The sequence below is a fragment of the Pleuronectes platessa genome, chromosome 7 (assembly GCF_947347685.1).
Source record: "Pleuronectes platessa chromosome 7, fPlePla1.1, whole genome shotgun sequence".
Lineage (NCBI taxonomy): Eukaryota > Metazoa > Chordata > Actinopteri > Pleuronectiformes > Pleuronectidae > Pleuronectes > Pleuronectes platessa.
In genome coordinates, this window is record NC_070632.1 from 14483514 (window position 1) to 14501251 (window position 17738).

Genomic DNA, 17738 nt, shown 5'->3' on the forward strand with positions numbered 1-17738 from the left:
GGAAAATAAAGTTGTATGTTTTGCCCATAACTTGAATGTGCTCTCTGACTTGTGGAGGGAGGAAGTTTGTGAGAGAAACAGACTAAAGCAAAGATGTGTAGGTCTTACTATAACTTTACTCATTGGCTCTGCTCTTCATATGACTACAATTGTCCTGTTACATCAATGTAACTTAGTTACTTGATCAGTTTTTCGAGATTTGATTTTTTAATCCTGGATAGTTATAATAGTGCACGCTTATTTTGAAATAAAAGCAAAATGGGTCTGGAGTTGAGACCATGATCACCTTTCCTATAATTGGCAGTCACATGATTTCGATGTGTCTGGAACTCGTCCAGCATACAACTGGTCTGTTCATTATAATATACAATTGGTCAATATTTGATCCTGTCTTTGTTAAAGGAGGAACTTTGTTCGACATTATGCTCCGCAAGTGTGTATCTGGTGTCAACTCTGTTCGGCAGTGAATATCGTTTTACTGGGAGTAATGTCAGATCCGGGCGGATTCCTTCTGGTAAAAGTGATCAGCAATGAAAAGTTTAAAATCTCTTAAGGACAAGCTTTAATGCAAATTACTTGCACGTTATTTGATATCAATACTTTAATTAGAAATCCAAAGAGAGCACGACAAAATTAATTCATGTTTTGATTCCACCTGAATATATGTTGGTCCTGATCCAGCTGTCAGTACACTGGTGCACTGAAGCCAATTTGAGCTTAAAGACTTGTTGCTCTAAAAACATTTATGGTTTAGTTATCATCCATTGAACCACATTGTTTTGGATTTTTATTCAAAATAGATCTGTAGTGGTAACATGATGAAGATAATCAGATAGCAGTACCAAAGCAATACAGTGACCAATTCCTGAGTATGCGTGGCAGGATTTAAGTATTACAAACACTGAACCCCATTTTTTAACAGAACTGGCAACTGGCAAAACAAGTTGACAGAACTAAGAAACCACTAGATTGAGCCACAAATACACTGAAATCCTACACTAAGGCATCACAGAAATCCCATAAAAACATCAGCCAAACACATTGTCTATCATATTTAATGATAAGAACATTCTAAAATTATATAAGATTTATGAAACCTATTATTCTTAATATTAAGATCACATAACAATGGGTAGTATTTTGGAAATACAACAGGAGCATAATATTTTAAGACAACCCAGTAGAAGACCCCTTATAATTTAATACTAGGCCATTTTTTAATGACTGTGGAAGATTTCTTTAATATTGTACATTTTAATGATCAAACCATTACAACATGGTAGAAAATTAAACTTTTAGTAGTGGGTCAAGGCCTGAAGCTCTGAAACGCAATACTGTCTCCAAACATCTGATGGCGATGTCATCAACTTCAACATCAAACTTATTTGCAAGAAGGTGTTGTTGACTCAGCAGCCACCAGAGGTCACCAGCTCCGTACACACAAACGGATCGTCTGTAAACACCAGTGCAATGAGGGTACGGATTTCCTTTTTTTACATCACCTGCCAAATAGCCCCACTTCACCACACGAGCGAGGCTTAGCATGTCTGACAAATCAAACTTGCTGTCGGCAGGCGTCGATCCGGGTACAGAGGGCATCCTCTGTAGAGTGGCCCACAAGTGCTCGTCAGGGCTATATGTGTCCTTCGACCACTCCAGGAGTTTCTGAACCTCTGTGTCGTGCATCACGTGTGTCACAAATTCTCTTGAGACCACAAAGTAGGCATTCCCTGTGAACATCGGGCTGCTAATCGGCGGGGGACTTTTCTTCTCATCTGTCCTTATGACACTGTCGGTCACATTGTGATGATACTGCCAACGGGCTTTCTTGTAGTCGCCGGCCGCCTCAGTCTCCATACTGTTTTTTCCATTTAGGATCTTGAGTATTTTAACCATCTCTCCATTGGTTTTAATAGGGAAGTCGGTCCCACAGGTGTTGAGCAGGTACCTCCACTTTACGGGTGACTTCAACAGATCTGTCATGCAGTTCAGATCTGCTTGCACACGGGACCAGGAGGCATAAATCACCTTTTCTAATTTTGTAGCTATAAACACATTGGGGAAACAAGCAACGATAGCCTCCACAGCCTTCTGAAATTCTTCGGAGGACTTTTGGTCCACATGCACACAGTAGATGTTTTGAGGTGCATAAACTGCTCGAAGAAGTCGCTCAAACATTTCAATTTTCTCATGGATCACAATGGAGTAGGCAATGGGAAAGTCATTCTCCTCTTCACTGAGAGGCACTGTAATGAAATCTCTCTTTTTAATGTAAGCTGGACAGTCCTTTGTCACATTCAGGTAGAAATCCTCAGAAAGCTTCTTCTGCTTTGTCCCAGATGCTAGAAGCTCTTTTAATTTACTCATCTTGCCCTCTGTGTCTCCACTGATAATGGCTAAGCAGACGGGCAGGTCCGTATAGAACTGCTCTGGTATTACAAGATCAGCCGATGACCACCTGCCAGAGCCGGCTTCCCAAAAGACAAATGCAAGGAACATACCCGTGCAGATGAAACAAAAGATCCTCAACTTAGGGAACCTGTAATGCGCCATCCTTAAAGAAGCTGTCTCCTTAAATCACCGGTGATGATGTCCTCGTTGCAGACTGATCAATGTCACTACCTTATCAGAAAAATTACACTAAACACCTTCAGGCCCTATTTGCTGTAGGTGTGTCAAATGAAGACGACATGAGATTATGGCAGCATAACCAGCTGTCAAGTAGAACAGAGCACATTAGGTGGACGTTATTTCATATTTATTTTTATGTACATCAAATCGTACAGCTTTTAGTTGTTTAAGTAACATTATCATTCCACTGTTTCACAAATAAAATAATATTTTGATAAAACACAATCTGATGATTTGCGATTCATCTGAGATTTGTAAGTTTTCAATGCCCCAGTACAGCAACGCGCTTTGTCTGTTCCAAATCTTTAAACAATCCTTGAGCAAGTTCTGCGGGATAGTAAATTGTTCTCTGTTGTTGATCTGGCAAATACAGCCAATACTGGTTTCCATTTGAGTTCAATGATGAAACTTATACATTCACACGCCTGTGTCAGGGCCACAAAGCAACCCTGAGCAAATTGCAGTTTGTGAGAGAACAAGTTAAATTTTGAAGGCATGTGATCACAGCAGAGGGCAAATCCAAGTAATTTAAAATATTCCTAAACTGTTACAAAGAAATAAGTGATGTCATTCCTGTGAATTGGTCTTTTATTGCAGATCATTTATTCCTAACTATGCTGCCCTCGAGGAGCCCCTCAGTGCAATCGCACACTGGCCTACAAGCATATCCTAAAGTTATATGGACTGATTACACAGAAAAGCTTTCACTGACTTGAAACTGACCTTACCAACAACCCCGACTTTAGGACTTCCCATCCTTGACCGACCTTTTACACAGGCAGTTAAAGAGAAGTGGGCCTACATGACATCAGTGATACTCCCAGACCATGGGGGCAAAAGGAGACCTGTGGCATTTTTCTCAGCCAAACTTGATCCTATTGATACATGCCTCCTCAATTTTCTTAGAGCTGTAGCAGCTTCAGATAAGACTTTCATGGCATCCAATGATTACTTTCATGGCATCCAAGTAGGATACTCCCCCCTCACCTGATCCCAAATGCTATGTCTATGATGCTATCTAAATAATGCCATTCTGTTGGAAATGCCTAACATCACTGTGAAGAAAAAATGTAATGTTCTTAACGCAACTACTCTTCTTCCAAAAGAAGGAGATGGTGAACAAGACAAGTGTGTAGTAACAATAACCAACGTTTGCATCCCCAGACCAGACTGACAGGAAACACCATTGCAGAATCCAGACTTTGAACTGTTTATCCAGACTTTGAATAGTTAAGCGTTTCGCAGTTCAGACACGGGAGCAAATGAAGTTGGTTTCTCTGTGGTAACAGCACATTATACAGTGATTGCACGACCACTCCCTGCTTCTCTGTTTGCACAGGCAGCAGAGCTCGCTGATCTCATTGAAGCATGCAAATTGACTGAAGGGAAAAGGGTCAATATCTACATAGACAGTAGATATGCATGTGGTGCAGTACATCATTTTGCATGATTTGGAAACATAGACAAACCAATTGTATATCATGCTTTAGTGGCTCATATGCTTGATGCCATCCTCCTCCCCTGACAGGTTGCAGTATGTAAATGTGATGCTCACACTTTTAAAAATGACCCACTATAACAAGGTAATGCCGGAGCGGATGCAACAGCAAGAGCAACTGCTCGCCAGCCACTACCTGCTTCACACATTCTCTTACAGGTTGACTCAACCACCCCCACGGCTGAATCACAGGAGCTCCAACTTACAGGACCGTACCAGAACCTGCTAACAACACGCACAGCAGTAGAGGTGAAATGACAACGTGGATTCCAGTCACTGCAAGAGACTGGAGCTTTCACAGGCTTCACATGAACCCTCAGATGTCTCAAAGAAACCTCTGCAAGTGGCATCAAGAGATAGTTAATAAGTATAAAGAGACAGATACAGTTAACAAAAATCGACCATAATTACAAAACATCATTACAATGGCTTACTCAGGGCAATTCGACCAGCAGCGCCCCTGGTGGACAAAAAGTATATAGCTGCCTTTGGTGCAGTTGTCACAGTTATCACTGGTGTCTATGCAGGCCTCACAGTTTGGAGAGCAGTCCTCACACAGCTGAGTTGCAGTGTTTGCATAGGAGCCAGATGGACACTGAGCAACACAAGACCTGTCCTGGTCCAGGATATACCCTGTAAAGATGTGCACTAAACACACACACACACACACACTTAGCCCTGGGTTTATGATCAAATGAAATGTCATGACCGACAAGAGTGAATCTTTGTACCTTTGAAACAAGAAGAACAATCCTGTGCTTGAGGACCAAAGCAGATCTTACAGGATGCATCAGACGTGTGACATTCACTATTTCCCCCTGAAAGTGAAACAATAGACACAGTTACCATCATGCATTTGCTCCATCTGCAACTCTGCATGCTATTGGCAGGGTTAAGTAGTTTCTCAAGAAACAATCGGCCTCATTCACCAACTGATGCAGAAATTTGAAACCCAGATAAGTATTTTTGACGATGAGTCTGACATTTCTTATCTGGGATTCATTCTCAGGCAAGAAGCATACTCATGCACAATTGTTTAATGAGTGAATATTTGTGCAAAAATAAACATTGTTCTCTGCAATTCTACAGTTGTATAATATGGGATTTAAATTACCACAATATTTTAACATTTAGACGATTTTGCTCCTGTGAGTTTTTTCATTCATTTACATGGGATATTGCAGATGAAGTGATGTTCCTCACCAGTCTTCTTCTGTTTGTCCAGCTGGGTGTACCTATATGAATCTGGTGGTTTGGGTTGGTAGTTTATTTTATTTTAAAAAGCATCAATCTTTTTTTAGTAGGGACAGCTTATAAAGAAATTACCTTTAACCAACAAACAAGATTGAGTTAGGGCAATGATATTTTCCGCTGCAATTAAAGGTACTTTTAACTACGTACTTAACAATTGTTACAATAAAAACATATTTTTAAGTGGTTTAAATTGTGTTGTTCCAACTACACCTTATTGAAAAGGAATTTTAAGGATTTTGTTCTTCATTTTAATAATCATGAACACACATTCTTAAGTTAACACCCTTTTGAAAAATATTATTTGCTCCAGTTAGACTTTCTTTAGTAGTTTTTAGCTTTATATCCCCTTAATGCCTGAATTAATTTCCAATTATATAAAAAAAATATTATTTGTGTTTTTTTAATTGGAGATTGTTCATTTCAATATATCATATACAATAGATATGAAATTGAGGTATGAAACAATTTAGCGACATTAGGCATAATGGGGCATAACCTTAATTTAACACATTTTCCAGTCTCTGGTAAGTAGATCGATGCTGCTTTTGCTTGAAATTGAATAACAACATATGTTTCTGTACAATCATTGCTGTTCCATCATCACAGTATTTAAAATACAGCTTATTACCTCAAAATAACTTTGCTGCACAGTCCCAAGGGGCTTGTATATATTTTCCACTCTGACTACTAGATGGTGGCAGAGTCCTTCCAATACCTTCCTTGGTAGGTGTAGTATTTGCACCATCAGACACAATCGTCACCTCGGCGGCATTAAGACCGGAATGGGGTTTGAGGCGAATTCGCGACATTCGTGCACAAGGGGTTAATGTGTTTGCTATTTTTTGGCTATAAAGAAATTCATTCATTCAACAACAATTTTTTTTTGCAATTTACCTTTTTTATTTTGAACTGCAGCTATGTACTTAACACTTATTAACTAAACATATCATTATATTGTTTTTGAGATTCGTCACTTTGGGACTGGTTTTTAGTCCATCAAGTTCAGGGAATAGTTTCTGAAACACCTGTTTCTCAACCACGATGGTTGCCATCTTGTGGCGAGATACTGGGGTTGACTGTTGATCTCCGATGGTGGCAATTTAAAAGGCTTGCCTCAAACTCATGGATGTCATGTTAAGTAAATTAAAAGATACATTAGCGTGTTCAAGATAATGAGACGGATGACTACTGCAGACTTTTTACACTGTCAGTCTTAGTTAATTAAGAGTAATTATTTATTCTTTTTTACCCTCATAAACACACAAGTACCCAATGAGTCAAATTGCCTGAAAGGATTGTAACAACAAACATGAGAAAAAAATCTTTTATCATAAACACAATAATGGTGAGACAACAATTGCTTATTTTTTATCAACCAATTTAAAGAGCATGTTATGTGACCAAATTGATCCACTTATAAAATTAACTTAATCAAGGTTAATCCAGGAAATTATCAAGCAGGGACGTTATGACAAAAGCCAGAAATGGCAAAGCAAAATACATTTTTGTACATGCTACATTTAATTCAGAGTACAATGGTCAAGTTTGGCCATAGATACAAGGCTAGTGATCATTCTCTTGAATTCTTCATCTGTAGACTACACAAACAGGAACATTTAATCTATCAAGTATCTCTACTGCATTAATTCATACTACAACACATCATTTAAAGAGGAACAACTCCGTATTTCTGTGAACTCTGATATACAGTGTTAATATAAAAGTGGGGCTAAGGAAGTTGCACACTATCATTGAATGGTATTTCATTCCAAATTAAATAACTCGCTATAGAGGTTACCTAGATCCAAAGACTACCAGTCAATAAGATGGCCATTTAAGTAAGTAAGTCATTTTCTAAAGCATCGCTAGTTTTATCTAGTATTATAGTTGCCTGCTTAATCCATTACAGGATGTAATTTTTCAGTTGTATTTACTTTAACCTGGACAGAAATTCCATCACAGTCAACATTAAGCTTCTTCTTCTTTTTTTTTCTTCTTTTTTGTTGTTATTTACCATGTAATACTGCAAAACTATGCTTGGTAAATTCGGTAATATTTTATATATACATATATTTTATATCTTCTTGCATTGATTGAGGATTGTTATTAGAGAATCAGAAACATGCTTATACAGATGTTGAGAAAAAGGATCATGTGAATTGAATCCACATAAAGATCATAAATTCACGAATTTATCAAAGATGTTAAGTGTGCGGTGGAGGGGACTTAAAATCCTGAACTAAATTGGAGAAAAATGTAGTTGTCCAGCCAGCTTCACGAAGTTACTACAAATTAAATATTATTACAAATCAATTTCTTTTTTTAATTGCACACAACATTTAGTTGATCGATTTGTCAACAATACAATTTCATCATGATTCAACAAAATAATGTTTTGCAACTTAGAAGGTTTATTTGAATGAATAAGCAAGACAATAAACCCCTCCAGATTCCTGTTACCACAGTACTGACCTCTGTCCTGACTCCCCAAGGAGAAAAGCAATTATTCGGATCAGGGTATCAGTCAAGTTTCATTTGTAATGGAAATTTCTATCTATGCTATGAATTCTTCCTGTGTTTTTTACAGTGGTGGGAAGTAGCGAAGTAGAAATACTTCGTTACTGTACTTAAGTAGATTTTTCACATATCTGTACTTTACTTTATTTTCCTGACGACTTTTTACTTTTACTCGCTACATTTGAACACAAATATCTTTACTTTCTACTTCGTATATTCTCAAAACTGAGCAGCGGAGGTGTGCGCACCTCTCTCTCGCTCACTCGCGTGCCCGCAGCCTCGGAAAAAGTGCAGGTCTGGCAGCGTGTTTGCCGTCAGGGGTGGGGGGGCAGCAAGAGACCCTAAAGGTCCGGATGTTGGTCGGGCTGCCTTGGTTGACCGGGGTCGAGCAGGCTGTTCTGGTAACGATCCCTCCGCAGGTTTACCTTCAGAAACTTTGTTAAGAATTTAACTTTCTCTAGATCAGCCATTCCCAAACTTAAGAGTGCCGCGGCCCTATTTGAAAACTGAAAAATGTGTGCGGCCCACCCACACCTTTAATCACAACTATATGATCCACATTAAGGACTAAACACAAACATATATATAATTTTATAGCTAAAATATTTGTATATGAACGCAGGCATATGCAATAACAGGTGCAAATAGGGTATTGTTAAAAATATATTCTTACTGCTTGTTTAACAGAGCACGTCAAGGATATCCGGCAGAAGACAAACACATTTGAGGCATAACCAAATATACTTGAGGCGTTTAAGCTGGGCCTTCGACCGGTACTCACTTACCACACGCTTGGGCTGACCTGTTTGTCGGTCTGTTTCTGTATCTTTCTTACCTGCCTGCCTACCTGATAGTAACTTGCAGTCCCTTTGTACTCAGGATCTTTGGTTGTATCTGAACTTACCAGCCTGTCAGCACTCTCGGTTTTGTGGCCAATTTAGGTTTTGAACATTTTCTTCGTAAGCTCCTGATTGTGTAAAAAAAGTTTCATACATGCACTTATCTCCCTACTTTTGTGTTCTTGCACAATAAGTCCGGCCTCGTTCCACTGAACATATCAGAATATGGATTCAATTTTCGAAAGGCTTGTCCACGTAAATTTCCAAAGCTGCCATATGTGGAACCTACATGTGAATCATTTAAGAACAGAAAGTCACAGGTAAAACTTTTCCATTTGTTTCTTCTCTGTACTAGAGCTGTATGAAAGGTCCATTGTTTAGTGATATTTACACAATCATTTAGTGGTTATACTGTGGTCTATAAGTGTTCTTAGGAAGACACAAGAGGCACTTGAAGTTCAGATGAACTAGTCCATTACTATTTGAACCTCAGCATCTAGGGTTCCAAATTTGTAAAAATATACATTATATGTATATTGTTGTTATAATTTTCTCGGCCAGTTGAAATAAATCCTGAAGAGAACAATGTTGGGTTGTTTTGTGTCTGTATTGGCCTAATATAAAAAGCACTTTGCAATTTTTAATTTTTGTACTAACCCTTGATACTTGAGTACATTTCAACACCAGATACTTTTGATACTAAAGTACATTTAATATGAGCTACTTTAAGACTTTTACTCAAGTCATTCTCTGACGGGTGACTTTTACTTTCACCGGAGTCACTTTCAGGTAAAATATCTGTACTTTTACTCAAGTATGGCTTTCAAGTACTTTATACACGACTGCAAACAATCCACATCCAGCTCCACAGGATCCTTTAAGAATGGTGGCGTGGTGTTCTAATGGAATTGATTGATCCGTGGCCGGTGCTTTTATACTGCTTGATCTCTCATCTCCAACTGAACCACATATGTCTGTGTCGGTCGTACTGTCTGTGACTCCTCTCAGAGGCTGTGTCCAAAATGCATTGTGCTTGCGCTAGAGAGACGAGAGGAGCTAGGGCAGCAGGAACACCCCAACCTGTGGTACAAATACAAATATTAGCAGGAAAGCTCATTACATCACAAACTGTGGCAAACAAGTTAATTTCTATATGTAAATATTATCATTCAACATGTTTCACAGCCAACGTGTCTGTATGTTTCCTCTCCACGTGCCTCAGTCTCACCGTGGCAGCTCTCTCAGCTGCCTTTATTACCAGGTAGAGTCATGCTGTGTTCAATTGCACCTCGGAGATCGGCCCTCGGAATGACATCACATCCAAATACACTGAGTTGATAGTGTTCCAGTTGCACAGGAAAAATGTTTTTTCGTTATCCAGCTACCCATTGTTAGCAAAAACTCATAATTCATAGTTTATAATAACAATTTAAGCAGCATTTCACAGATACTAACACCGCCAGGAAGGATCCATTCATTGAAAGCTTTGTTTCTCAGGGATTGGAAGAAACATTTAAAGGATCCTTTTTAAATGGGATAGTCCCCTGAATTGAGAAACAGCTGGAGACTGTACATTAAAATAACATGACAGCTCTCCGAAAGTAAAGCCAAGTCAGACAGTCTTGATCCCCCCCCTCCCTTCTGGCTGGCTACAGGTCATAAACCCTACCTCTTGGAATGAACCACTTTTTGCAGTGTGTTCTGCAGATAATTTCAACTTCATTTCTCCTACAAGGTTTCAGAAGTGAGAATATCATATTGATACAAATTATATAATGGTTTGTATTACCCTCATGTGTTTTCACACCTGTTTGATGTGATGGCATCCCAGTGACACAGACACCTGATGGTCTGTTGAATCTGTCTGCAGGATCGAACAGGACATGCACGGCAAAGTGGAGATTGCGGCTGCTGCTGTTCCAGAGTGATGACTTGTTAAAGACTCGTTGGGCTCTAATAACAATTGTGATCATCCATTGAACCACATAGTTTTGGATTTTTATTCAAAACAGATCTGTAGTGGTAACATGATGAAAATAATCATATAGCAGTACAAAAGCAATTCAGGAACCAATTCCTGAGTATGCGTGGCAGGATTTAAGTAATTCAAACACTGAACCCCATTTTTTAACAGAACTGGCAACTGGCAAAACAAGTTGACAGAACTCCAAATCCACTAGATGGTACGACAAATACACTGAAATCCTACACAAGGGCATCGAAGAAATCCCTTAAAAACATCAGCCATACACATTGGATATCATATTAAATGCTCAGGACATTCTAAAATGTTATAAGATTTATGAAAACAATTATTCTTAATGTTAACATCCCATCAAAATTGGTAATATTTTTTTTGAGCATAATATTTTAAGACAACCCAGTAGAAGACCCCTTATGATTTAATACTAGAACATTTCATAATGACTATGGAAGATTTCTTTAATATTATACATTTTACATGATCAAAACCATCACAACAGGTTAGAAGATTGACCTTTGAGCAGTGGGTCAAGGCCCACAGCTCTGAAACGCAATACTGTCTCCAAACATCTGATGGCAATGTCATCAACTTCAACATCAAACTTATTTGCAAGAAGGTGTTGTTGACTCAGCAGCCACCAGAGGTCACCAGCTCCGTACACACAAACGGCTCGTCTGTAAACACCAGTGCAATGAGGGTACGGATTTCCTTTTTTTACATCACCTGCCAAAAGCCCCCACTTCACCACACGAGCGAGGCCTAGCAGGTCTGACAAATCAAACTTGCTGTCGGCAGGCGTCGATCCGGGTACAGAGGGCATCCTCTGTAGAGTGGCCCACAAGTACTCGTCAGGGCTATATGTGTCCTTCGACCACTCCAGGAGTTTCTGAACCTCTGTGTCGTGCATCACGTGTGTCACAAATTCTCTTGAGACCACAAAGTAGGCATTCCCTGTGAACATCGGGCTGCTAATCGGCGGGGGACTTTTCTTCTCATCTGTCCTTATGACACTGTCGGTCACATTGTGATGATACTGCCAACGGGCTTTCTTGTAGTCGGGGGTCGGCTCAGTCTCAATACTGTTCCTTCCATTTAGGATCTTGAGTATTTTAACCATCTCTCCATTGGTTTTAATAGGGAAGTCGGTCCCACAGGTGTTGAGCAGGTACCTCCACTTTACGGGTGACTTCAACAGATCTGTCATGCAGTTCAGATCTGCTTGCACACGGGACCAGGAGGCATAAATCACCTTTTCTAATTTTGTAGCTATAAACACATTGGGGAAACAGGCAACAATAGCCTCCACAGCCTTCTGAAATTCTTCGGAGGACTTTTGGTCCACATGCACACAGTAGATGTTTTGAGATGCATAAACTGCTCGAAGAAGTCGCTCAAACATTTCAATTTTCTCATGGATCACAATGGAGTAGGCAATGGGAAAGTCATTCTCCTCTTCACTGAGAGGCACTGTAATGAAATCTCTCTTTTTAATGTAAGCTGGACAGTCCTTTGTCACATTCAGGTAGAAATCCTCAGAAAGCTTCTTCTGCTTTGTCCCAGATGCTAGAAGCTCTTTTAATTTACTCATCTTGCCCTCTGTGTCTCCACTGATGATGGCTAAGCAGACGGGCAGGTCCGTATAGAACTGCTCTGGTATTACAAGATCAGCCGATGACCACCTGCCAGAGCCGGCTTCCCAAAAGACAAATGCAAGGAACATACCCGTGCAGATGAAACAAAAGATCCTCAACTTAGGGAACCTGTAATGCGCCATCCTTACAGAAGCTGTCTCCTTAAATCACCGGTGATGATGTCCTCGTTGCAGACTGATCAATGTCACTACCTTATCAGAAAAATTACACTAAACACCTTCAGGCCCTATTTGCTGTAGGTGTGTCAAATGAAGACGACATGAGATTATGGCAGCATAACCAGCTGTCAAGTAGAACAGAGCACATTAGGTGGACGTTATTTCATATTTATTTTTATGTACATCAAATCGTACAGCTTTTAGTTGTTTAAGTAACATTATCATTCCACTGTTTCACAAATAAAATAATATTTTGATAAAACACAATCTGATGATTTGCGATTCATCTGAGATTTGTAAGTTTTCAATGCCCCAGTACAGCAACGCGCTTTGTCTGTTCCAAATCTTTAAACAATCCTTGAGCAAGTTCTGCGGGATAGTAAATTGTTCTCTGTTGTTGATCTGGCAAATACAGCCAATACTGGTTTCCATTTGAGTTCAATGATGAAACTTATACATTCACACGCCTGTGTCAGGGCCACAAAGCAACCCTGAGCAAATTGCAGTTTGTGAGAGAACAAGTTAAATTTTTAAGGCATGTGATCACAGCAGAGGGCAAATCCAAGTAATTTAAAATATTCCTAAACTGTTACAAAGAAATAAGTGATGTCATTCCTGTGAATTGGTCTTTTATTGCAGATCATTTATTCCTAACTATGCTGCCTTCGAGGAGCCCCTCAGTGCAATCGCACACTGGCCTACAAGCATATCCTAAAGTTATATGGACTGATTACACAGAAAAGCTTTCACTGACTTGAAACTGACCTTACCAACAACCCCGACTTTAGGACTTCCCATCCTTGACCGACCTTTTACACAGGCAGTTAAAGAGAAGTGGGCCTACATGACATCAGTGCTACTCCCAGACCATGGGGGCAAAAGGAGACCTGTGGCATTTTTCTCAGCCAAACTTGATCCTATTGATACATGCCTCCTCAATTTTCTTAGAGCTGTAGCAGCTTCAGATAAGACTTTCATGGCATCCAAGGATTACTTTCATGGCATCCAAGTAGGATACTCCCCCCTCACATGCTATCTAAATCATGCCATTCTGTTGGAAATGCCTAACATCACTGTGAAGAAAAAATGTAATGTTCTAAACGCAACTACTGTTCTTCCAACAGAAGGAGATGGTGAACAAGACAAGTGTGTAGTAACAATAACCAACGTTTGTATCCCCAGACCAGACTGACAGGAAACACCATTGCAGAATCCAGACTTTGAACTGTTTATCCAGACTTTGAATAGTTAAGCGTTTTGCAGTTCAGACACGGGAGCAAATGAAGTTGGTTTCTCTGTGGTAACAGCACATTATACATTGATTGCACGACCACTCCCTGCTTCTCTGTTTGCACAGGCAGCAGAGCTCGCTGATCTCATTGAAGCATGCAAATTGACTGAAGGGAAAAGGGTCAATATCTACATAGACAGTAGATATGCATGTGGTGCAGTACATCATTTTGCATGATTTGGAAACATAGACAAACCAATTGTATATCATGCTTTAGTGGCTCATATGCTTGATGCCATCCTCCTCCCCTGACAGGTTGCAGTATGTAAATGTCATGCTCACACTTTTAAAAATGACCCACTATAACAAGGTAATGCCGGAGCGGATGCAACAGCAAGAGCAACTGCTCGCCAGCCACTACCTGCTTCACACATTCTCTTACAGGTTGACTCAACCACCCCCAAGGCTGAATCACAGGAGCTCCAACTTACAGGACCGTACCAGAACCTGCTAACAACACGCACAGCAGTAGAGGTGAAATGACAACGTGGATTCCAGTCACTGCAAGAGACTGGAGCTTTCACAGGCTTCACATGAACCCTCAGATGTCTCAAAGAAACCTCTGCAAGTGGCATCAAGAGATAGTTAATAAGTATAAAGAGACAGATACAGTTAACAAAAATCGACCATAATTACAAAACATCATTACAATGGCTTACTCAGGGCAATTCGACCAGCAGTGCCCCTGGTGGACAAAAAGTCTATAGCTGCCTTTGGTGCAGTTGTCACAGTTATCACTGGTGTCTATGCAGGCCTCACAGTTTGGAGAGCAGTCCTCACACAGCTGAGTTGCAGTGTTTGCATAGGAGCCAGATGGACACTGAGCAACACAAGACCTGTCCTGGTCCAGGATATACCCTGTAAAGATGTGCACTAAACACACACACACACACACACTTAGCCCTGGGTTTATGATCAAATGAAATGTCATGACCGACAAGAGTGAATCTTTGTACCTTTGAAACAAGAAGAACAATCCTGTGCTTGAGGACCAAAGCAGATCTTACAGGATGCATCAGACGTGTGACATTCACTATTTCCCCCTGAAAGTGAAACAATAGACACAGTTACCATCATGCATTTGCTCCATCTGCAACTCTGCATGCTATTGGCAGGGTTAAGTAGTTTCTCAAGAAACAATCGGCCTCATTCACCAACTGATGCAGAAATTTGAAACCCAGATAAGTATTTTTGACGATGAGTCTGACATTTCTTATCTGGGATTCATTCTCAGGCAAGAAGCATACTCATGCACAATTGTTTAATGAGTGAATATTTGTGCAAAAATAAACATTGTTCTCTGCAATTCTACAGTTGTATAATATGGGATTTAAATTACCACAATATTTTAACATTTAGACGATTTTGCTCCTGTGAGTTTTTTCATTCATTTACATGGGATATTGCAGATGAAGTGATGTTCCTCACCAGTCTTCTTCTGTTTGTCCAGCTGGGTGTACCTATATGAATCTGGTGGTTTGGGTTGGTAGTTTATTTTATTTTAAAAAGCATCAATCTTTTTTTAGTAGGGACAGCTTATAAAGAAATTACCTTTAACCAACAAACAAGATTGAGTTAGGGCAATGATATTTTCCGCTGCAATTAAAGGTACTTTTAACTACGTACTTAACAATTGTTACAATAAAAACATATTTTTAAGTGGTTTAAATTGTGTTGTTCCAACTACACCTTATTGAAAAGGAATTTTAAGGATTTTGTTCTTCATTTTAATAATCATGAACACACATTCTTAAGTTAACACCCTTTTGAAAAATATTATTTGCTCCAGTTAGACTTTCTTTAGTAGTTTTTAGCTTTATATCCCCTTAATGCCTGAATTAATTTCCAATTATATAAAAAAAATATTATTTGTGTTTTTTTAATTGGAGATTGTTCATTTCAATATATCATATACAATAGATATGAAATTGAGGTATGAAACAATTTAGCGACATTAGGCATAATGGGGCATAACCTTAATTTAACACATTTTCCAGTCTCTGGTAAGTAGATCGATGCTGCTTTTGCTTGAAATTGAATAACAACATATGTTTCTGTACAATCATTGCTGTTCCATCATCACAGTATTTAAAATACAGCTTATTACCTCAAAATAACTTTGCTGCACAGTCCCAAGGGGCTTGTATATATTTTCCACTCTGACTACTAGATGGTGGCAGAGTCCTTCCAATACCTTCCTTGGTAGGTGTAGTATTTGCACCATCAGGCACAATCGTCACCTCGGCGGCATTAAGACCGGAATGGGGTTTGAGGCTAATTCGCGACATTCGTGCACAAGGGGTTAATGTGTTTGCTATTTTTTGGCTATAAAGAAATTCATTCATTCAACAACAATTTTTTTTTGCAATTTACCTTTTTTATTTTGAACTGCAGCTATGTACTTAACACTTATTAACTAAACATATCATTATATTGTTTTTGAGATTTGTCACTTTGGGACTGGTTTTTAGTCCATCAAGTTCAGGGAATAGTTTCTGAAACACCTGTTTCTCAACCACGATGGTTGCCAGCTTGTGGCGAGATACTGGGGTTGACTATTGATCTCCGATGGTGGCAATTTAAAAGGCTTGCCTCAAACTCATGGATGTCATGTTAAGTAAATTAAAAGATACATTAGCGTGTTCAAGATAATGAGACGGATGACTACTGCAGACTTTTTACACTGTCAGTCTTAGTTAATTAAGAGTAATTATTTATTCTTTTTTACCCTCATAAACACACAAGTACCCAATGAGTCAAATTGCCTGAAAGGATTGTAACAACAAACATGAGAAAAAAAATCTTTTATCATAAACACAATAATGGTGAGACAACAATTGCTTATTTTTTATCAACCAATTTAAAGAGCATGTTATGTGACCAAATTGATCCACTTATAAAATGAACTTAATCAAGGTTAATCCAGGAAATTATCAAGCAGGGACGTTATGACAAAAGCCAGAAATGGCAAAGCAAAATACATTTTTGTACATGCTACATTTAATTCAGAGTACAATGGTCAAGTTTGGCCATAGATACAAGGCTAGTGATCATTCTCTTGAATTCTTCATCTGTAGACTACACAAACAGGAACATTTAATCTATCAAGTATCTCTACTGCATTAATTCATACTACAACACATCATTTAAAGAGGAACAACTCCGTATTTCTGTGAACTCTGATATACAGTGTTAATATAAAAGTGGGGCTAAGGAAGTTGCACACTATCATTGAATGGTATTTCATTCCAAATTAAATAACTCGCTATAGAGGTTACCTAGATCCAAAGACTACCAGTCAATAAGATGGCCATTTAAGTAAGTAAGTCATTTTCTAAAGCATCGCTAGTTTTATCTAGTATTATAGTTGCCTGCTTAATCCATTACAGGATGTAATTTTTCAGTTGTATTTACTTTAACCTGGACAGAAATTCCATCACAGTCAACATTAAGCTTCTTCTTCTTTTTTTTTCTTCTTTTTTGTTGTTATTTACCATGTAATACTGCAAAACTATGCTTGGTAAATTCGGTAATATTTTATATCTTCTTGCATTGATTGAGGATTGTTATTAGAGAATCAGAAACATGCTTATACAGATGTTGAGAAAAAGGATCATGTGAATTGAATCCACATAAAGATCATAAATTCACGAATTTATCAAAGATGTTAAGTGTGCGGTGAAGGGGACTTAAAATCCTGAACTAAATTGGAGAAAAATGTAGTTGTCCAGCCAGCTTCACGAAGTTACTACAAATTAAATATTATTACAAATCAATTTCTTTTTTTAATTGCACACAATATTTAGTTGATCGATTTGTCAACAATACAATTTCATCATGATTCAACAAAATAATGTTTTGCAACTTAGAAGGTTTATTTGAATGAATAAGCAAGACAATAAACCCCTCCAGAT

The 17738-nt window shown here is 38.8% G+C and overlaps 2 protein-coding genes across 2 annotated transcripts; both read right to left on the reverse strand.

Annotated features, from left to right (window-relative positions):
- Positions 1 to 1287: 1287 nt before the first annotated feature.
- Positions 1288 to 2443, reverse strand: LOC128444124 (beta-1,3-galactosyl-O-glycosyl-glycoprotein beta-1,6-N-acetylglucosaminyltransferase 3-like). Its single transcript, XM_053426431.1, has 2 exons — positions 1821 to 2443; positions 1288 to 1775 (listed from the first exon to the last, which is right to left on the reverse strand). Exons 1-2 carry the CDS (start codon positions 2365 to 2367, stop codon positions 1288 to 1290), a joined length of 1035 nt encoding a protein of 344 aa, XP_053282406.1. The 5' UTR covers positions 2368 to 2443.
- Positions 2444 to 10930: 8487 nt separating this feature from the next.
- LOC128444717 (beta-1,3-galactosyl-O-glycosyl-glycoprotein beta-1,6-N-acetylglucosaminyltransferase 3-like) lies at positions 10931 to 12535 on the reverse strand. The gene has a single exon (XM_053427327.1). The coding sequence runs from the start codon at positions 12495 to 12497 to the stop codon at positions 11214 to 11216; it is 1284 nt and encodes a 427-aa protein (XP_053283302.1). The 5' UTR covers positions 12498 to 12535; the 3' UTR covers positions 10931 to 11213.
- Positions 12536 to 17738: the final 5203 nt, after the last annotated feature.

Excerpts from the sequence above, each read along its gene's own strand:
- LOC128444124 (XM_053426431.1), bottom strand. The coding sequence starts at position 2,367 with ATGAGTAAATTAAAAGAGCTTCTAGCATCTGGGACAAAGCAGAAGAAG. Across the intron at positions 1,776-1,820 it reads CGGCGACTACAAGAAAGCCC|ATGAGAAGAAAAGTCCCCCG; the intron begins GTTGGCAGTATC and ends TCATAAGGACAG.
- LOC128444717 (XM_053427327.1), bottom strand. The coding sequence starts at position 12,497 with ATGGCGCATTACAGGTTCCCTAAGTTGAGGATCTTTTGTTTCATCTGC.